General features: G+C 43.6%; 1 protein-coding gene across 1 annotated transcript in view; it reads left to right on the top strand.

Annotated features, from left to right (window-relative positions):
- The first annotated feature begins 6465 nt into the window (after window positions 1-6465).
- Window positions 6466-22802, top strand: part of CHN2 (chimerin 2) — a 263990-nt gene continuing 247653 nt past the window's right edge. Inside the window, exon 1 of the mRNA XM_039862629.1 lies at window positions 6466-6972. Within this exon, the coding sequence (XP_039718563.1) occupies window positions 6924-6972 (49 nt within the window). The 5' untranslated portion in view covers window positions 6466-6923. The remainder of the gene's footprint in view (window positions 6973-22802) is intronic.

Here is a 22802-nt window from a genome sequence, read left to right on the forward strand (position 1 = left end):
GAGATTAAGTAACCTGCCGATAGTCCTTCACTGGGCCTTACTTTCACATTCTACCCGGATTCTTTTCCATGGATGCTGGGGGGAATGTCCCAGCATGAGGTATTACCATCATGTGTATGTGTGTAGCTTAGAAGTTAGGGGAGGTGGACTTGGGTATACTTTTTATATTCAGCCCTTTCTCCTAGAGTTTCAGACACTCCCCACACGCCCAGCATCAAAACTTTTCTCCCCCAAACTGCTATCGTTAGGAAGCACTTGCTTTATTTCATATTATTAAGTCTACTAATACCATTGTCTTTTATATAAAAATGAGATGTTACTATTTCCATTTTAAAGAGATTGAGAATGAGATAATTGAAGTTCCTTGTCCAAGGTCACCAGTTCGTATGCAGCAGAATTAGAATTTGAACTAAGATTTAATTCCAAAGCCCAGGCCTCTCTCTTATATATCTTTTTTTTTTTTTACTTTGTTGACATTTAGTTATAAGATCCATTATTTCAATGCTGTACATTTTAACAGTAAGGGCATATATATATTTACACTTGTGCTTGCTCACCTCCCTTAAGTTAGATTTCACCACCATCACCACGCCTTTTGACCCCCTTGCAATCTACCTCCCCTCCCCCTTCCCTCCTTTTGATGACCACTCGTCTATTATCCACATCCAGCAGTCTCTATTTTATCTATTCATTTGTATTTGCTTGCCAGTTTATATCTCCACATGCCATTATTACCATGTGGTGCCACTATTTTTTTTCTCAATATGCTCTTAATATACTCCTCCATACCATTTCTAACGCACATAGGGGTGGTGGATAGAGATGAAAATTACTTTTGCATCAGGCCATTATTCGTCCAGATTGCTCTGGAAAAGTACTGCGCTTTGCTCTAAGGAACGACACCCAGAACTAATAACTGGGCTTCTGTGCAGGAGACACTGTACTGTATCTGTTATTTCATTTAGTCCTCACAGACTCTGAAGTTGGTGTTATCGACCCCATTTGAAAGATCAGAAAGCTAAGATTAAATAACTAGCTCGAGGTCACATGGCTAATCAATCAGTGAACTAGAATTGAAGCAGGTCCGTCTGACTCCATAGATAAGCGTTAAACTTTTTGAAATCACTTCTTCGTGCCTCATTTCATAAACAAATCTAGAATATTTGCAGAAGGCTAACGTATGTTTTCTATATCAGAAGATTGGCCCAGATATTGTGTCCGTTAGCTTTCTTCCAATGCCCATTTACCTTCCCTCCTTAAAAGAAAAATGAAAAAGGTTTTTCCTGTGTTGTTGTTGGATCTATAGCAGCCATAGGCAAAGGAATGAAAATATTGATTCAGAACTTTTTCTTGGGGTGATGGCACAGAACATGCAGAGTATCTATCTGCTTGGTTCATTGAGCTGACAAGCTAAAACTGTGGACGAGAAAACTCCAGTTATCAGGAAATAGACTTTGAAGCTTGATTTTTGAGATTTTTTTTTTTTAAACCTGCTGAAAGAAAGTTGATACCAGCATGGATAATATCTAACTATAATTTTCAATTAGAGAACCTTTCTGTACCTTGTCTCAGTGGAAATGCAAATGTCCCAGGAAGGGTGCAGGGGGCCATACTGTAGGGTGCCCATGCCAAGGCTACAGTTTCCTCATCGGGGCCTGAGATACTCCCCTATCCCCCTATTCATGGTGCTCAGTAAACACTACAAGTGAATTCATAATGCATGAATGAACAGCAGAGAATAAATCCATTGGATACTTTTGTGAAAGCAAATTTTGATAATAAAAGAGCATAAAGCCGTCGGTAGCCCCAGAAGATACAATTAACAAACTCACTGCACACTTTTGCCCCAAACAGACTTAGAACTCTCTTCGCTTTAGTTAGCCTAGATATTTCCCTTAGAACACTGAGGGCAGGAAAACATTTTTGTAATCTAAAATGCCAGGGAACAAAGCCAGAAAATGCAGTATGCAGAAGAAAGCATATTCAATGTGTTTCTGAACTCTGTCATAAGTCTGAACTCTGATTTTCCTTTTTCTTCAGAAAGAAACGCCCTCATTTATTATTTATTCCTCTCCTCCCCGCCTCTCCCCGCCTTTCTCTTTCAAGTCAAAGAGGTTGTAGCTGACCACGTGGCATAGGTGTGCCCGTGTCGGTGTCTGATCTGGCTAGTTAGGCGGACAAATAGGACACTCAGGGCGATCTCCCTGGACCCTTCATACTCGAGTGAAGATTTCGGAACACCTGTGCTTGCACCACGTGTGGCCACTAGGGGTCCCCAGTAGCAGGCGATGCGAACTGGGAATTGGGTAGCTGAGGCGGCCTCCCTTTGTCTGCACCCCAGGTGTGGACTCCTTTTGTTCAGAGGCAGGGCTGCTACTCGCCTCGGCTGAGCTGTCTGCTGGGGAACCCCGCCCTGGGCTGCCTCCGCACCTCTTGTAGGGAAATGGAGCGTTTCTCACCTTCTGCCTCTAGTTAACGCCTGGCGTTACCCGCAAGAGCCTGCGTTTTTTCTTTAACAGGACTAGTCATCTTTGTATTTAGAAACACGGCTTAAAGTACAAAGGGAAATATTTCTCACTGCAACAAAGACTATATCGATGTTGAGAAATTGATGGCGAAAGGACCAGTTTTCAGGGTAGAGTGGAATATTTGCCATAAAATATTTAAAGCTAGTTGACAGATAGCCCCACGAGTCTCCCGTGAGTGCCGGTCACTGGATTAATCTTGAAAGTAAGAAATATTTCATTCTGTGTTTAGCACAGAGAAAAGGAATGACCTTCACAGACACCCCAGGGTGCCTGGAACGTGGGAGCCTCGCTTCAACCACAGCAGCTACCTTGCAGTGTTTTCATGTCTGCTTTTAAACTTCAAAGGAACAGTAAAGCAAAAATAAACAAATTACAGTAACATAAGAGCTACTGTGTAAACAATAAATTACATGAGTTGTAACAGCCGGTGATGGGGAGGTGGATTGCAAACATTACTCCATCGGAATTTTATTTTTATGTTTTCACCATTTCAGTTTTTCTCGTTCACAGTGAAAAAGTGTCATGACACGCACATCAACTTTTTTTGTCAGCGATGTGTTAGTCAGTGGTTGCAGCTACTGGTGTGATATGTAACTGGCATCCTTGAGAACCAAGTATAGAGTCGTTTGTTCTTTTGTTTACTCATTTATTTAACAGACATGTATTGAGTGCCTATTGTGTGCAAATCGTGCTAGAGAATTCAAAGGCCGGACAGACAAGGATCCTGTCCGCCGGAAGCTTTCAATGGAGTAGGGAGATAAAATGTATTTCAATGTTACCATTAGAACGAGACAGAGCACCTACCAGTTGGTGGGTACAGAGAAAAGACTTGAGGAATTCAACAGGAGAGCTGGCTTCTGGCTTGGGGATCAGGGGCTTTTCTCCAGCAAGGTGCATTCCACCTGAACCTTCGCAGTATGGAGGATGCCCAGCAGGGAAGACGTGGGACAGGGCTGGTGCTGCCAGCCCTGGGTGGTAAAGGCACAGAGAAGAAGGGGTTGCATTGCAAAGGGGAGAATGGAAATATATTTGGAAAGGGAAGGTGGGAAGGCTTTAAATATTAAGTTTGCATGAAAGCGTAGGTAAAACAAGATGGCAGTTTTTAATCCTAAATAGACCAAATTATCGACACAACTCCTTTAATCCCACGAGTGTTTTCGTATTTGAAGGAAGAAGGTAGAAATGTCTAAAAAAAAATCCTCTTTTTCAAACAGACCTAAGATCTTTTTAGCACCAGAGTTTCCTTTTCCACTGGCAAATAGGCGTTACCTAGAATTAATGCCACACATGAATGAATAAAATATATGAACTAATTTTCTTATTGTTGCATTTGGAAAAACACTTTGGAAGGTCCAAAAACAGGTTCCTGAGCCTACTGAGGAAGGAGTTAGCATCTTCCTTCAGCCACTTCCTGCTCATTTACTGATAGTAAACATTTGCAAGGAGCGGTAAGAACCTTAGGCCTTTGAATCTAAGAAAAATGACAGTAAGCGATCATGCCAGCTGAGTTTTCTCCATTGGTTATGGTTTTCAAAATCCAAATTATTGATCGACTTTCGGAGTTTAAGTCTGAAATGGAGCTTTTCTTGTATTCTTTAAAATAATGGACATCAGAGTTACCATCCAGCTCTTGCCAACGAGCTAAGCCTCCCCAGTTATCCCATTTCTATTTAGCAAGCATTATTGTTGTCTTCATATCCTTCTGGCCTTTACCTAGTGAGAAAAAATTAGGGCACCTGGGGGTGGTCCTTCCCTCTGTTCCTTCATCTGTCAATTTAGGATAATAAAAATAATCTACTTCATAAGGCCACGTTTTACTTTCTCTAAGGACCATGAAGCTCTATGAAGGTAAATATTAGCATTCAAACTACAGAAATAGAATTTGACATCCTTTTGTGAGACTTTTGAGAAGAGTTGAAACCTGTTGCTCAATTCGATACAAGAAAGATATTAACGTTGGGCCAAAGATTAGGCATTTCCCCTCATAGAACAAGTCACTGCTGATTAGTTATTTCCAGATGCAATGGAGAAAGCAAACATTTGTTCAAGCCATAGATTCGATCTTTTTAAGTGAACAACTTACAATCACTTATGGAGCCTGAACCTCATGCCAGGTACACTGTGGCTTTACATATAGCATCTCATTCAGTCTTCACAGCACCCTATGTTAGCAGGACTTTGGTTGCAGGGGGAGAAACTAAGGCTCAGTGTGTGTAAGTAATTTGCTCAAGGTCACCTAGCTAATAAGTGGCAGAACTGGAGTTTGAGCCCAGATGTTACCTTCTTCGAAGCCCCAAATGGTGACAGTTAGGTGACATAGCCAAATCAGATATTGCCCATCTGGAGGGACACGAAGATTACTTGTCAAATAAGTAGATGCGGCCTTTGATCAGAAGAACTTTGGGCAAACAGCAAATTCCATTCTGATAGAGAGGTCAAGGTCGTGATGAGCCATTAGGCCCCCAAAGGGCTCCAGATTAGGCTGCATCAAGGCTGCCTTGTACAAAAAGAAGAAAAATGGTGCCTGGATGGGGGTGTGTAGATCCATTTACGCTAGTTGGGGATGTTTCAAGTTCCATTAGATGAGGGTCAGGAAAACTCAGTCCAATGTGACTGGAGAGTGCTCATGAGCCCTCAACTGTTCATTGAGCTGCACTTTTAAAAATGAGCCTTATCGGGAAGACGCACTGGGATGGCATGCTAGAGAGAATTAAAAAATAAAGTTTAAATCAACTCAAAGGTGTGACATGGGTGCATATTGTGATTGTTCGACATTTATTATTCACTGTATGTTAGGTGCCTGATTGATGTGGATCCCCTAGGACTGGCCGCTGTAGCTGTGTCACTCCTGATAATTTTTAAACTGTGTCCTTTTAACCATGTTTTTAAAAATTGAACTTCCCCAATGTGAACACTTTCCACTTTGCGACATAATGAGAGTACTTTCATCCCTTTAATATTTGCTTTTCCCTCTGATCTAGCAATTTCTGTTCAAATTTCACAGTTTTCTGTTGCTTCCGGATTGAAAGAACCGATTATCCTGCTGGGAGCGTGAAATAGACTTTAAAAAATCTGCATGATATTTCCTTCCAGTGAAATTAATTTAGGTTTAAATACAAAGGGGAAGGGGCACACCTTGCACTCGTCTCTCTCACACACCTAGCGGCCCCCTATCCTGAAAAGGCACGGTCGGCCCTGCTGCGGGTCTTGGGTCTTTTGTGAGGATCCTTTGCAAGACGCAGTCGGAGAACCTTTCTCTTTGACACCCGGCTTTGTGTGGGCCTGATGACATATTTAGAACGTCTCTATTTCTTTGAAGGCCAACATCAAAGGCCCAGTGGACCCGTCGGGCTCTGTCCGTGGCTGGGGTACTTAAGTGCAGCTGGATTGATTGGCTTGCTGGGTGTTTTGAGGATGTTTTAGGAAACTCACGATCTTGCCGGCCTGGGACCATCCGCCCCAGAGCAACAAAGGACAATTTGGAGGGGAGTGGATGGGGTTCGCCACAGCCCGCTTTGGCATCCCAGACCCCCTTCTGCCTAACATCGTGTCCTTAGCGACCCCGCCTTCGCCCTCTGGATCCCACCCCGGCTGTCTCGCTGCTCCCTAGTCTGGCTGGGTGCCCCGAGCCCCACCACCCACCCCGCTCACAGTCGCCCTCAAACCCTTGCAGCTGCGCTGCGCTGCCTGCACAACAACCGCTTTCTAACCCACGCCCCCGGCGGCCTCCCACCTCCGCGTCGGGCTCTCTGTCCAGTGCCCCCACTCCCGCCCCTGCGGTCCTCAGCCTCCCCCTCCAGCCACCCAAGCAGGAGCTGTCAAGCCTGCAGCAGCTGAACCAGCCCCCCGAGCTCCCGCGTCTCCTCTCCTTTGTGTGCGAGCGAGCGGAGTTGGGGCGGAGGGAGAAGGGGGAGGTCGCTCTGTCTGTCTGTCTCCCGCCGCCTTTGCCCGGGCTGCTCGAAGTGCCTTTGGGAAGGCGGGAGCCCAGGGGAGGGTGCAGTGAGCTGGCGGGCCGGCTCGGGGCCGCCCGGGCTCCCAGGTCCCAGCGGCGCGCGTGGGAGCGCTCACCGCAGCTGGGGCTCAGCCGGAGCCACGATCGGTCCCCTCCGGCTGCCCCTCGCCCCCCGCTCCGCTCCCACCTACCCTCCGACACCCGGAGAAAAGCGTGCAAAGGCAACGAGAGGGACGGAAACCACACATAAATAGCGGCGGCAGCAGCGCGTCATCTGGCGGAGCAGGAAGTGCAGGCAGAGTCCAGAGGCTGGTGCTTTCTGCGCGTCCCCAGGACTTTGCCATGGGCTGGGGGCCGCGGAGGCTGCGAGCGGCCGGGCGAGGGCAGCGGCGGCTGCGGCGGCACCGGGGCTGAGCGAGCAGCGACGCGCGGGGTGCGCGGAGATGGCAGCGTCCAGCAACTCCAGCCTGTCCGGCTCGTCGGTGTCCTCGGGTGAGTTTCAGCCTGTCGGGCGCGGCTGCCGCGCTGGGTCTCTCGCCCCGCTGCTCTCGCCCCGCGCCCTGGGATGGGTAGAGCCTACCTGTGGCCGTCCTGCCGGCTCTCTCGGAGCGCGGGCAGCTGTCCGGTGTGACACTTGTTTGGATTGCCAGCACCCTCGGTGCCCACAGCACCTCCGCGCCTGACGTCTGACAGCGCAGCGGTGGGCTAGCCGAGGCGCCCTTCGTGCGCGGACGCGGGTGTTCTGGGGACTTGGGGAGCAGCAGGCGAGAAGCGAAAGGAGCAGGGCAGGCTCGCACTTTCTGGCGCAGCTGGAACCGGGGCTGGCGGGGCGGGGAAGGTTAGGGTGACGCTGGGCGCCCTGACCCGCTGGCGGTGAGGTGTCCACTACGCTGGATGCCCGAATTTAAGGCAGAAGGGAGCAAACCCTCGCTCCTCACAGACTTGATTTTCTTTGTTTGTTTCAGAAATTAGCTCAGTGGAGACACGCTTGGGGCATGGGTTGGAGGGAGAAGTAAGGAAGGGATTGGGTCCTTCTGGTCCTGATTGAAGCGAGGTAGGGCACGGGAGGTCGAGCCCAGCCTCTGACAATTTGCCTGGTGCCTAAGTTGGTGTGTGTGTGTGTGTGTGTGTGTGTGTGTGAGAGAGAGAGATGGATGAGGATTTTCCTGTGTGGCCTCTTGGAATACGCTCTGTAATTTTACTTTCCAGGCATACATGTTTGTTTTTTTGTTTTTTTTTTTCCGAGTGCAGCTGAGCCAATGGAGGGCTTCTTTCAGCTTTTCTATGGTTCATCAGTGGGTCTAATTGAAGAGACAAAAATTGCTAACGATTCTGAAGGAGTAGGAATCCATAGACGCAGACCCACCGGTTTTGAGTATGACAGGTTTCTCATCGGAATGATGCATTAGGTAGAATCCTTCTACCTCTCCGGTCACTAGACACTTTAATGACAAACCCTAAGGGGATAGCCGGTAAGACATTTAGTACAGCATACAGTATTCACAGGTCAAGAAGGTCTCGAGGTTCTAGTGGAAATGCTCAAAGTATTAATATTGTGTTAATTCTTGTTGTGTTTGTAAAAATTATTACTGAAAAATTAAACTCAAGGGAAGAAACACCTTGTTGGAGGCACTGGACAGCAAGGCAGGCATCAGGAACCATACCTACACATGTGTGACTAATTAAATCATAAATGCAAGGTGAATCCGACTAAGGTGCCATTGTGAGGTGGCACAAGGCTATCACTGAAAGCCATCTGATATCTTTTTTTTTTTTTTTTTTTTTTGCAGATTTAGTTCCAGGGAAATGGCACTTCCTTTCTCGATCCCCATCAACTAATCAAAAGCACTGTGTAGTTAGGCATACAGTAAAGTTCAAGTTTCACATAGCAGCAGCCAATGGGACAGAACAGTCATATCTTATTAAGAGCAGCAACAAGTTGACCGCCTGTGGTTTTAATTCTGAGAACTCAGCAAATGTTACAGTTTATTTTTAGCACCCCCAAACCACTGCTGCTGCAGTGGTTGACTAACATTGAATTTAAAATACAGTGATGTTGGCTCATGCTTAGCATCTGGTTATCCCCGTCAGAAAACTTCCCACTAGAAAATCAGCTTGTGGGATAAAGGTGGCAAAGGGAAAGAGGAGTGGAGAAAGGGCGAGGAGGCAGTAGTGTCACGTTAGTTACCGATGGCATAAGTTGCAGATGCTGTGGCATCTGAATTTTCCATCTTGATGGAGGTTAAGAAACCTCATTAAGAAAGCTAACTCAACCTTAGGAAGCATACATGGGTTTGAAGCAGTGCCGTATAAGCTTCAGATAATGGTCATCGCTTTGCAGATAGGATAGAGATGCTTATGGTGCTTAATTATTTATCCTACTTAGTTACCACTATTTCAAGTCCTAATGGAAACTGGGAAATTACTTGAAAATTGAAATTCAAAAAGTAGGCGTGGATGTATTATTTGGTGTGCATCAACCTGGGCCATGAGTTTATATCGTCTAATTCACCAATTAATCAGGCACTTTGTCTTGAAAAATAATGAGAACCATAGTTCTCTTTTTAAGTATATTTCTCATGGTGTGGATCATGAATAATTCAGGTGACACAAGCAATTCACACCTGTGAGAGGTGTTGGGCAGGAAAGAATAGAGCTTGTTTGTGACGGCAGCTGGGTTCCTCCAGGCAAAGGTCAGAATCTGAGAAATTAGGACACTCCATCAGTCAATGACTCACCATTTTCGAGGGCCTACTAGGCTCCAGGCAGTAAGTCATAAACCTCAGCTGGAAGGGGGTTAAGTGAGGAAGATAATTTTGGGATTCCTTCTAGCTCTGAAGTTCTGAGATTATTGTCCTTGACTTCTGGCTCCATCACTGATGAGTTGGGTAACTTGGGGTGAGTTACTTAACTTCTCTAAGCCTTAATTTCCTCATCTGTAAACGAGGCAAATATTAGTAATAAGACCGACTTCATATGAATGTTGAGATTAAATGAGATAATGTGTGTAGAGCATTTAGCACAGGGTGTGGCACTTAAGTGCTTGCGGTGAATAAATTTTGCTCCTTGGAGGAATACAAAAAAAAAAAAAAGGCGGTCACTGGCTCAGACTTTAGGTGCAGAAATAAGTCCAACACTCATCAAATCTGCCTCTTGACGTTGCATGTTAAATTGGATCTTGAGGTTGGAGCTCCATTAAACAAGCAATTATTTAGCGTCTTTTAGATTTCAGACATAGTCCCAAGTATTTGGAATAGAAAGATGAATCAAGATACTTTCCCTCGCCATCCAGCAGCAGAGATGGAGGAGCAAATACCAATCCGTGTGCCAGTTGGATGGAACCAGTTACGTGGAGGAAAGCGCAGGGAAGAAAGGGTGACCTCAGTTTAGAGGGCTCAGTGGAGGTGACCTATGAGTTAGGCCTTGAAGGATGAATAGGGTTTTTCCGGATAGCAGAGATAGGGAAAGGTATTTCAGGCAAAGGAAGGAGAAGAGCAAAGAGTTGAGGCAAAGGCCTGGAGATGAAGTTCAGGACCCAGTTTTCAACCTCCTTTCTTAGGGCCGTTGATCCTTTTTCTCTGGTTTCTTTTCTCTGCACAGTTCCACTTATAGGCCCAGAGCTGCCAGATCACTTACTGCTACTGCTAATGTAGGAGGCTTTCTTTCTGTCTGGGTAGCAGTGGGTTTGGTGGCACAGTTCTGGATGCCTTAGGACGTATTTGGGCAATCGAGCACTAAAAAAATGAACAGTCAATTCTGTAGTGTCCAGCATATGAGAGGTAAACTCAAATAAAGTGGACTCAACCTCTCTCGGAGGAATAGCTGTGGGAGATTTCGGTTTGGTTGTATTCGCACAAAGAGTAAAGATCTAATAATTTACTGAGTATTCAGCTCAAAGTTACCTGACTTTGCTGGGAAGATGTTCTCACGTGCTGTTGGTCAATCATGTCATTCCCGTGTGTCATTTATTCTGTGTTACTAATCGAGACATAACAAATGAAATAATCAGGTTAAAATTAATTTTTAAATACATTTCCTGAGAACTGTTCAGAAATTTTCCTCTGGAATATTCAATTATGTGTAAAAGAAATTGCTTTGCCTTTGTTTTAATGATAACTGCTGGTAATTAAATTTCACAATCACCTAGATTGGCAGGAAGGTTTGATTACCTTTATTATTTTAAATAGAGAAAAAAATCCCTATCCATAAGCCTTTAATCTAGCCTGTGGCACTTGATTATATTCAGAAATAAACAATGGTTGATTTGCAAAATAGTTTTCTTAATAATCATGGGTTAGATTTACTTTTATAATCGAAATAAGAATTTTTTGCACATAGTAATGTGATTGACAAATGGATAATTTCACAGAGTAAAAAAAAATAAAAATCAACGCAAGTAAAGTAATAAACTATGAGATGTTTTTCAGTAACTGAACTAGGTAAAAAATTAAATATTAAAGGCACCCCAAGTTGTTAAGATTTTGAGAAGATAAACACCCTGTATTATAACCTTTTAAAATTAAAATGCAGATGGAAAAAAGGAAAAATCAGTATAAAGTATAGAATCATCAAACTTTAATTGGGAAAAGAACATTCCTGAATAGATTATACGCAACAGTTTGTGGGCTAGGTAAATGCAGTCATCCCATGGTGTCTGCAGGGGCTTGGTTCCAGCACCCCCATGGGTACCAAAATCTGCAGATACTCAAGTCCCTTCTATAAAACAACATAGGTCAGTGCATACAGTCGGCCCTCCACATCCATGGAAATGGGGGGCCGACTGTAATGCTATTTTCTGCTGTCACACGGGTTGATCCTAGAGATGATAAATAGGAATGTCATTACTCATTACTGAAGGGTCACAACCAGTGACACATACAAATCTTTCGTATTCCTAGATGCAGAAGGTAAAACTGAACTATAATAATGCTGTTAAGACTTACATATGTGTAATTAGAAACTCCATGGACCTAACACTACAAAACAGGGTGTCTTTGTTGAAACAGACTTTCACAATGAGAAGTCTTCTTCTGGATGTTTGGATTCTTCCGAAGTATCCAATTATATGTAAAAGCAATTTCTTTACCTTTGTTTTAGTGATAATCACTGTAATTTAATTTCATAATTACCTTGAGTGGCTGGAAGACTTGATTACCTTTGTTATTTTAATTTTACACACACACACACACACACACACACACACACACACACACACAAAGAAAAAATAGCTATTTCGAAAATCACAAATAAAAACATCACAAAGCTAAAACGAACCCCCTAAGAGAAATCGTTCATTCAGAGGCAGAGTCTTGTTGCTCGCTGTTTTGCTGGTGACCTTTCTACACCTCATTTTAACTCATTAGATTTTCTGCTGTCCGTTCACGGTAACCCAGATGAACCCAGGGACGTAGAGCCTGAGAGGAAGGGAGACCCTACTCAAGCGTGACTCTGTGTTTGCAGTGTTTGACGAGGGCCCACTGACTAGTGTATTTTTGCGAAAATACCAGAGTATCCCCACTCCCACTAACCCTGAGAAGTGCTTTCAATGTCTCTGTCATTTGTTCAACTTTCGGGAGATGCGAACGCCAAGTATTTTCTGAAGCCAGGCTGCTTAGGGTTTAACAGGACGGTGTGTTCTCTGAGCTGCCACCTAGGGCTCGGCCGGAATGTCATTCCTGCCGAGAGCCGTCTGCTGCTCTGCAGGGTCTCCTGTTTTTGCACGATGGTGAAAATGACCGGACATTGGGTTTCGAAAGCCTGTAGATGGACAGTGTCACAATGGTAGGTTTTGGAAAAGAGTTTTCTGCCAAGGGATCCAGATTCCTGCCAAGACACTTAGATACAGCCTGAGAAAGAGAAACGGACCTAGTGATGGACATATGATTAATAGCATCCATCTATCACCCACCAATCATTCATCTTTTATGAATGTATGCACGTTTCATGGCTCCTGAAATATGCCGTTTAATTTTCAAAATGAATTGTTGTCTTGCCTTCCTGCCTCCCTTCCTTCCTCCCACCCTCTCTCCCTTTTTCTTTTCTCACCTGTTATTATGTTGGTCAGATTTCTTTTTCCAGATTTTTTTTCATAAATCCTGCATTTGGTCTGCTTTACTGTTCACGAATAGTTTCCAAATCCTCTAGCGCCATCCACTTTTCGGTGGGCAAGGAAGCTGGGACTCTGTTTCTCACGTGGATTCTGGTCAGAGGGTTAAAACAGATGCAGGCTGATTGGTGTGACAGAACACACTCACATGTCTCAAAGTTACCAACAAAAGCAGAAGTTTATTTAAAGTCTCCGTGGCTGGAGGAAAACCCCATTAGGAATGTGCTGGCCCACACGCAGTCTGCTCCGCCATGGGCCCACGTGGCTGTCCATCAGGGTCCGAGGCCGAAGGCCTGGCATGTGTGCGTTGCCAAGTATCGATAAAACTTTTTCATCTGTGCACCCAGGGAGAGCCATCCGCCAGCTGCTTGTGCAAATAGCCTGCTTGTTTCTTCATTTATTATTAATCAGACATCTTTGTGGGGGCCGATCTTTGAATAGAGTCTTTCCAGTATGGTCTAATTACAGCATTGCCTTGCTTCAACAGTGTGGCCTGTCAAAGTCACCCAACCTCGGCCCATTCACAGTATAACCTCGGCAGTATAAAGTGTTATTTTAAATCGTTCAACGTCTAAGTTCCCATAGACATTCTCTAATATTAATAGCCTTATTTAAAATGTCATAATCACCTCAAGTCAGAGGTTACATCGATTAGATTCCTGGAGTTGAGATACCACCTACACATTGTGCAGGCTGCCAATCACCGTTTGCCTTGGCGGGCCTGCTGGGGAGAGCACTTTTTCAAGAAGAGAGGCTGGATGCCAGCTTCCTGAATCAGCTAGATCTGGAGGACGTCTGCTTCCTTGAGTTGGTGAGAGATACCACAGTCCAAAACGGGTCTTCTTTAGAGGCTGTAGGAAGGGCCCTAAAGTTGGAGCGAGAAGATCTGGACATTTAAACCTATAGCCAGAGTGTTTAAAGCCTTATTCAAGGCCCTTTAGCCCTCAGAGCTCTTAGGTTCTTAAGTGGGACACCACAACCATTAACAAGGGCCCTTGAACCCTTAACCAAGGCTCCTAAACTCTTCACATAGGCACTTAAACCAGACACATAGGCACTTAAACCAGATACTTAGCCAAGCTCTGCAACTAGCCAGCTGTGTGGCCTTCGGCGATGTTAGCCTCTCCAAGCCTTGAATACTCACTGCAAGCTGCAGATGTGACAGCCGGTTTCCTGAAGTTAACGTGAGCATCATGTCTGCTCCTTAGATGCCAATTCTCCCCCTTCCCTCTCTCCTTCCCTTAATGTGTCTGAGCCTCAGTTCTCTTGGCTTTAAACCAGAAATAGAGACATCTAATTTATGTCACAGGGTTATCATTCCTGAAGCACTGCTTGCGAAAATGCTTACAAACTGTAAAAGCCGCTAACAGTACTGAATTGCTATTACGTGTCATTCCGTTTACATTCTCTCATCTAATTCTCACAGTATTTCCCTGAGGTAGTAGACATTATATCCCATTTTGCAAACAAAGAAATAGGTGCAGAGAGGGCCTAGGACTTGGATTTGAGGTGCTAGGATTTCAACAAAGTCCTCCAAATTCCAAAGATCACTCTTTCCCCTTTCAAAACAGAAAGCGTTCGTTTGTTTCTATCTCTGTTTGAAAAGTTTCTGACATCTAAACTTTAAGTCTGATATACACATTCATTGTTAAGAGAGAAAACACAGCAATATGATTGTGCCTTATTTTGTTGCCCTCAGTAGTTATTCGGACCCTCACTCAGCCTGACTAAAGCTTATTCTCACCAGCATCAAGAGGAGTTGCCAGGTAATCAGTCATCAGGGAGAACACCCAGGGAATTGGACTTGCCGATGTATATACTTAAGAGTATTCTTGCCAGGTGAAAGGTAGATAGGTGCTTGTTGCACTAGTCTTGCAACTTTTCTAAAGGCTTGAAAATTTTCTAAATAAAAGAAAAAAAAAACAAGGATAAAAAGGAATGGAAATACATTGCACTCAGCTGATTATCTTCACTGGAGTTTTAACAGCATTCCATTTTGGGTGAGCGTATCAAGTCTCGTTACCACCTCATGAAACTCCGAGATTCTGAGTCCTCGGGTGGCAAAATATGTTTATTAGCCAATGTCTTAAGTGAAGAAGTAAAGGAACTGGGTTACAGAAGAAGTTCAGGTAGACCATGTGCAACAATTCCTACCTAAGAATTATTTTTCTCCAGAGCTGGGTTGACTTTACCTTTCATCGTAGGTTTAGAGTGAGGAGGGACCTCGGAGGTTGTTTAGCAGATTCCAACATTGTATAAGTGAGAGAATCAGGGTCCGAAGGACTCCAAGGACTGCCCAGTGCCGCTTAGCTAGTTGGTGGTGGAGCTGTTTGCTGGTACTGTTATCTAGGACCCATGTTCTTAGAATATTAATTCTCTACTTCCCTTCCCAGCTCATTTTAAAGAGTAGCATCATCTTTAGAGAATTTCTTGCAGACGTTTTTCCTGTCTGGCTTCATAGAGGCTGTTCTACTTAATTATTTAATATTTTCAAAAAACAAGCCACAGAGTGCTTTGTATTTTAAATGGGTCTTTGATCTCAAGGCTGTTTTGCCAATAGAGGACAAAGACTTAAGCGACCCACTGTCTGCCCTAACTATAGTAAGTGCTGCAGTCCTATATGGGAACCACTAGCCACACGTTGCTACTAAATTTAAGTTAAAAAAAAAAAAATTCATTTCCCCAGTCGCACAAGGCACATTTCGTGTGCTCAATCGCACATGTGGCTCTTAGCTGCCATATTGGATCACGTAGAAATAGAACATTTCTGTCATTCTGTGGAATATTCTATTGAGCAGCGCTGGAATACAGTTTTAAGACAGGGACCTTACTGATGTAAAATTAAGCTAAGGATGGAAAATTTGATAGAATGTTCTTCTATTCCTGCGTTTATTCCACGTGCTACTTAGGCTAGATTTACTAATTTTGAAAATTGGGGTTTTTTTTTAAATTTTTTTTTCATAACTTTGAGGGAAACTGTGGAACGACAGTGAAGGATGATATCAGAGAAAGTAATTAAAATGTTTGTAAACTCTTTTAGTCCCGAAGTTTGATTCAAGCTTTATAAAAAGTGGTATGTAGTTTCCCTAGGCAACCCCATTAAAAAAAAGTGAGTTGTAATTTCACCCGCAAAGAGGAAAAAATGTCCACATCCAGAAAAAGCTTGGATCTTATAATTGTATGTCTTCTAAAACATAATAAAGAAAATAGGAAAATTGTGAATGTGTCGACCGAGGTTGCCAGTGGCAGACCCAGGCTGTGCTGTTTAAAAGAGATTTTCTACCAACTTGGTCATCAGCAAACCATTGGCCTAAAAGTGTTTTGCTTCTGCAAAAGGCCCACATGCGGGGCAAGGCAAATGCACTGGTTTTGAAAAAATCAAGTTAGCTTTTGGAATTTTCGGGGCATTTAGTAGAGGGAAAATGCACGCAAATAAGATGCAAGAACGTGACGCAACCACCCTCCTCCTTGAACTTCAGTTACCATCTTCAAGTGCAGCAACAAATTGGAAAGGTAGAAGGTATCTTTAAAACATCAAGCAACTCTCAAGAAAGAAGTGGATATCAAGGCCATTGAACTCAGAAGCCAAAGTAGCCAGAACACTGTGGCATCGTGACTTGATCGTATTGTCATAATTCAGACCATAAGTTTAGGGCGATGTGAATCACAGAATCACTGGGATGATAACTTTATGCAAGTTTTTTCTCGTCAGAGGCCCCGTGCCTGGGTTTCATCACGTCCCATCATTGCCTTCTGTACCCTCAGTGCTGGCTGAGCACCATTTTCTTTAAGGAAACAAAACCTAGCACATAATACCACACTAACAGTGTTATTATTTTTATAAATAATTTTGTTTTCAAAGATTAGCTTGGAGAGATTGATGTTAGAACAGCGAGTAATCAGGAAGCAAGGAGTATGGTTTTGTGGGTAAATCTTCTGTAGCATCTACTAGAGTCTGGGGGCTGCAACATTCACCTGTAAAGGTCTGATTCTCAAGACCTGGGCCTGCACTGTCCAATATGGTAGCCACATGGGCTATTTGGCCTTAAAGTGTAACTCGTCTGAACTGAGATGTACTGCAAAGTACACATCAGAGTCTGAAGACTTAGTATAAAACAAAAAGACAATTACAAATGTTACATTGATTATATGTTGAAATGATAACTTATTGGATATTAAGGTAAAGAAAATACATCTTAAAAATTAATTTTTCTATTTAAAAATGTTTAATGTAGCTACTAGAACTATTTAAAATTATACATGTCACTCATATTTGTATTAGACAGCACTGGGCGGGATGACTCCAGTGAGAATGTTCTAGCCTTAATCGCAGACTCCACCGTACAGAACCTGCTGGTTCACTGACCGGTGGCTCCCACAGTTGTAGTCCTGTCCACTTTCCCAGCCAGATACTTACCCTCCCTCTACCGAGGCCCAGTTCAGCATTGATTCTCAGGTCCCTGTTTTGGTTCTGTCCCAGGCATTGAGAGATGTTCCTCCTTTTTCTGAGTCTGTACAGTGATTTTGCAATGAAATACTGTAGAGAGGGACAGGTTGGGGCTTTCATTAGATTCTTGTTTATACAGGTTTTGTGCTTTGTTTTTGTTTTTTTGCTTCGCTATAATTCTAGACTTTCCATATTTACTTGTTAGATTTATGTACACCTCTCCTTCCAAAGAAAGCTTGCAGTGCTATAAGGCTATCAAGTTGGGAAGAGAAGGTAAGGGAACAAGGGACACATTTTTTTCTTGACCGGAGGAGAAAATTCTTGTCTGATAGTCTTTACACTGAGGCTTCTTGCCATGAATAGGTATATGTGTATACACACACATGTCCATGCGGATGTCTGTATGTGGGAATGCATGTCTGTTGGTATGAGTTTGTGTGTACATGCATACACAGAAAGCAGAAGTGGATTAGGTTTCAAGCAAGAGTGATTTCCAGCCAAATATATAATATATAAATTAATATCAAGGGAAATGAAAAGTCAAGCCTAACATTACTTTTAGTAATGAAAGAATTCACTCGGGATATGCTAATGATGTGTAGATATTAATACACATAATTTGGCTTCCTAATATTGATTTACGTTGCTTATTCGAATTCACTTTATTATATAAAAATTAGTTGTTTTGTTTTACAGTGTTTGTCCCTGCAGACTGTGAGACCGTTAAACCATGTTTTTTGGGTAAATAATACTATTTTGGTGACTTTTATATGCAAAGAGAGCAATATTATGTCTCTTTCAGGAAGTGCCCTGTGAGTTGTTAGTTTCTGGTTGGGGCCATGGTTAGTCGAAGCCAGGTGTCTTCTCTGTTATCTCCCGAGTGACCAATGTCCAGGGTTGAAGGTACTCACAGTGACTGGGCCACCTTTTTCTTCTATGTGACATTAATATACCACGTGAGAGCCCTTTGCTTGTTGTAAGCAGCCAAACTAACCCGCACACTTCCCCCCCACCCCCAAATATAAATTCTTCCTGAGAGGAAAAAGCGGTTGACAGGGACTTTGTAAACTGTCTTGAATTGCATCAGATTAAGATTAGGAATATAACCACAGTGCATCCTAGGCAGTTACAAATGGGAGACAGGCGTTTTGAGTTCGACAGTGTAATCTGTCATAAGAACATAATTGCCGTAGTACTTATTTGGGTCTATATTCTAACCCCAGTGATAGCACTGAGGGGTATTTTGTAAAAGTGCACAGAAGCCTCTTGGGGACGAGGTGCCCTGCAGACATCGTAGTTTTCATAAATCGCCGAGTGTAAATCTGTCATTCAGGAATTCATGAAAACCTGTTTCTGAGTCTACATGTAGTCTCAGCTTGCGCTCCGTCTTACGGCAATGAGTTCCATTCATTTTTTACCCCTAGCGTAGACTGGTATTTCTTTTTATCGCTTTCGATTTAACTCTCTGAAACTCACTTCTAACATTCGTTTTTGGGTTTTTTAAATAACTGTGGGTCCGTTTGAACCCTGAACTTCGAGGATGGTGTTGTGTGATAGGTGCTGGGGCACTGAGGATCTGGCCCAAACACCAGCACCAATGGCCGTGTTAACTTGGGCCTCTCTGAATTTCCATTTTCTTTCCCATAAACTGGGCTAATAATACTGGTTATAAGAATCCAATGGGATAATATCTATGAAAAAAACTTGGAAACTGAAAACTTGTAAATAAAACCTAAAACTCTCTTGTCTTATGAAGCTCCCATTCTCATATAGATGCTCCATAGGTGCCTTTCCTGGGTGATCAGGGATCATTCAGAGTTCATGATCTTCTAAGATAACTGGAAAAATCTCCCCTTGGTCTTCTTAAACAGCCTTTCTGAACCTTGAATTCTAATCCCTCCAGTTTAGAATTTCCCTACTCAGTGTAAGACTCCATGGTCCATTACACATTCCCATAAACGTTTTAAATTAGCCTAGACAAATCTCTCGTCCAAAGGGATACCACTGTTTATACTTTCTAATTCAGAGGAGTGGTTCTTTTTAAAATTGTATTTGATGTAAGATTCAATATATGCAAATGAATGTCTGTACCAGACATGCAAGTTACAAAGCACAGCAACCTAACTCTTATAGAAAAAGCCACCGCTCAACCTAGGGACATCGACCTTGCCTCTTCCTGGATAGTCCTTTCCCTTCTCTCCTTCCCTCCCTCCAACAGTAACCACTACTTTGAATTTTCTACTTATCGTTCTCTTGTTTTTTCTTCTTTAAGTAATTTTATTACATATCGCTAGAATACATGCCCCACGAGAGCAAATGTTTTTGTCTGTTTTTGTTCACCGCCAATCCCCAGTGCCTAGGGTGCTGTCTGGCATGCAGTAGCCAGTCCATAACTACTTGTTGGGTGAATGAATATGTTTCTATCTCAAGCTCTATCACAGGCCTGCTGCCATAGCCTCTCCTTTATCTCTTGAATGTAAATCAGTTCTATAATACCCTGTCAGTGATTCATATTAGCCACATGCCTTTAATAATTTTTAGAAAATTAGTTTTGAAAAAAACTCATAATATGGATTATTCGCACATCGTTGCAATAGGAGACCCCCAGCAAAATCACATAGACTTCTCTGAAGCAGGACTTTTTAAACCTGATTTCTAGCTCACAAGCACTTTTCAGGAGTAAATAGTGAACATAAGAAGAACTCTAGGGACATAAGAAGTAAAACTATAGTTCGTCAGGGAGGGCTGCAGAGAAATTTTTAAAAAGCAATATGATACACATGCTGCCACAGGGATGAACTTTGAAAACATTATGCTGTGTGCAAGATGCCAGTTACAGAAGACCACACATTCCATGATTCCGCTTATATGAGGCACCTAGAATAGGCAACCCAGAGAGACGGAAAGTAGATTGGTTGTTTCCCAGGCTGAGAGGGTTGGAGGGAAACAGGAGTGGCTGGTCATGGGTACGGGTTTCTTTTGGGCTGATCAATTGTTCTAAAATGGATTGTGGTAATGGTTGCACCTATCTGTGAATATACTGAAAGCCATTGAATTGTAAACTTTTGAACAGGTGAATTGTAGGGTATGTGAATGATATCTCGATAAAGCTGTTATTTAAGAGACCCAAAATAAATAAATAAATAAATAAGTAAGTAAGTAAATAAATAAATAAGTAAGTAAATAAATAAATGAATAAATAACTGACATAGTAAGAGTGAGAATATGGAAAGGCTGTAAAGTGCGCAGACAGGAAACCCCCATAGATCAAGTCCTGCCTGGACAGGATGCTTAGAGTCAGATAGGAAACGTGCACTCCGAAGTCACTGATATCTTGATCAACACATGGTGGGGGGGCCCTCTTTTCCCCATTTTTATTTCCACATTTGTCTTTCTTTTCGCTGCCAGCCTCGATCTCCTCAGAAGGTTCTAGAGAGAGGTGTTTCAGTGGCTGGCTCACAGGGTCAGCTCGACCTTCCCCAGTGCCCCCTAAAGGTTGCAGCATCCTCCTTTTAGCTCAGGAATGAAGGAGAGCAGCAGGTCTCCTCTGCTGGTGCTGGACAAAGCAATTAATGCATTTCTCATGACTAGTTAATTAGGTTTTTATGCAGCTTTTCAAGCCCTGGGCGTAAGTCTTATGCCCTCACAGTGGAACGTGAGTCATCCGGGGCCCAGATTTCCTACTGTGTATGTGGGGCTGCTGGTATTCTTAGCACAGAGATGCTTCTGTTGCTGCCTGCATCGGCCCCACTAGATGGATGTGTGCACAGATGTTTCCAAGGGTGTCATCTGCTGCCTCTTTTGTTGTTTCTAATCAAAGAGCCGACACCTTTGATCATGTCAGATCACAGTATTGTGCTGTAAGTACTTTGTTAGGAAGACTAAATTATTACACAGGTACAGCTGTCTCGGATGTTCTTCTGGTGTTTACATTATTCACCCGGAAAAATGCATTTCATCAGATCTAAAAACATGACTATTAAAAATGAAATTTTCTAGAACCACATGCAGTTCACCAGAATGAATCCAATCAAAACACATGTTAAAAATACAAAAAAACGTCATCCTCTCCCCCCAGGCGTGGAGTCTCTTAGAGCAAGATACCTTCTGTAGGTCGGACGCCGACCTGGCTCTAGTGGGAGCTTATGAAGATAAAGACTGGTGTCTTCAGGGAACAGTCCCTGGGTGGCTTCAATCTTCAATGGCCTGTATGAGTTTATAGGATGGCTGGCTCCCCATCACATTGTCCCTCTTTCTGCCCATGGGACAATGAAGGTCAGCACCCATACAAGATACAGATAGCCACCCACTCGTGGGAGTATGAAGGCAAAGCAGCAAGCACTGGAACATCTTCCTTAGTTCTTTCCTTAACGTCCCATTCAGAGTATTTTCCTGGCACTTGGAGGAGGAAGTGGGTATGGGCTGCAGTGGATTTGTCGTTTGGTGTCTTCCCTCGGGGGAAATCCTGCCACCCTGAGTTGCTCAGGACAAGAGCACACATGGGCAAGGTATTGTGCCTCGCGCTGGCCTCTGGCAGCTGCCCTGACATCTCACTCCAGGTGCGGATCTTATTATACCTTGGGCCTCTACTTCCTGATGTCACAGGCCAAGTTTTCCCTAACAAAAGATGCACTGTTCCTGAGACCTGCTGCTCATTTGCCACTTTTCTCATCGGACACCAATATGCATAGCACGTTCACACCTCCTCGCTTCCTGACCAGAACATTCCAGGGTGCAATTATCGTATGGATTAGGATGCTTCTGCTACAAATACAGAAGATCCTAAGAAGTAGTGGGAGATGGAGACGCCATACACAGTGGCATCCGACCCTTCTCTGCAGTTCTCGCAACTCTGCCGTCTCAGTGGAGGGGCTCTGTTCTCAGCCTTGCTCTTCTTATGGTGTCAAGGAGTTAGCAGCAGTCCCTGGCATCACATTTAGAAGGAGAGAAGGAGTAGTCTCTTCCTCCTGGCTGGGCGGAAAGTGAGAAAACCTTTCACAGACGCGCCCCTGGCCCCAGTAGACTTCCCCTGGCCTCACTGGCTGCAGTTTTGTCACATGCTTGTATGTGAGCCAGTCACTGTCAAGGAGAACAGGGTTCCCATGATGTACTCAGTCCAGCCACGACCCCTTCCTGGAATGGGGGCGGGGTCAGTCTCTCTGACGGAGTGAGGACGCCTGAACAGAGCAGGGGTCTGTGAAGGAGGAAGTAGGAACCAAGGATGTCTGCCAGTTATGTCGTGAATGTCCTCAGCCTGTGGAACCCCTGAGGCCACCACAGAAATACTGCGAGTTCTAAGAAACCTGGCCTCTCCCAGTCGAAGGACTTATTGGTCCAGTTGAGAGCCAAACAACCAGTGCCCGATTCACTCTCTAATGATGTTCACTACCTAACCAAAATGTTTCTGCTTCCCGTTCAAATTAAAATGACTGACAGCTTTTACCAATGTATCGTTCGTACTTGTTAGCACTTTACGGTCTGAAGCACTTTGTTTGATGGTTACAGAAAATTTGGAAAGAAATTTTTCCATTCAAAAATAGATTCTTTAACTTTAATGTGAAGTAGGACAGTGATGGTTGAAGGTTTTGATTCTTAACTGACTTGAACATCCCTGGACCTGGTGTCAGAATTGTTTTATTAGAAATTCAGGGAATAATAGTAGATAATTCAACCACTCCTGGTTGCTATGGTAAGGAGTTTTTAAAGCTTTGATTTATGGGAAATGGCGATCATTAGCAGCTCTTTGTTTTTAAAACAGAGAGCCCTGCA

Source organism: Pteropus medius, unplaced genomic scaffold, assembly GCF_902729225.1.
Source record: "Pteropus medius unplaced genomic scaffold, Ma_sr-lr_union100, whole genome shotgun sequence".
NCBI lineage: Eukaryota > Metazoa > Chordata > Mammalia > Chiroptera > Pteropodidae > Pteropus > Pteropus medius.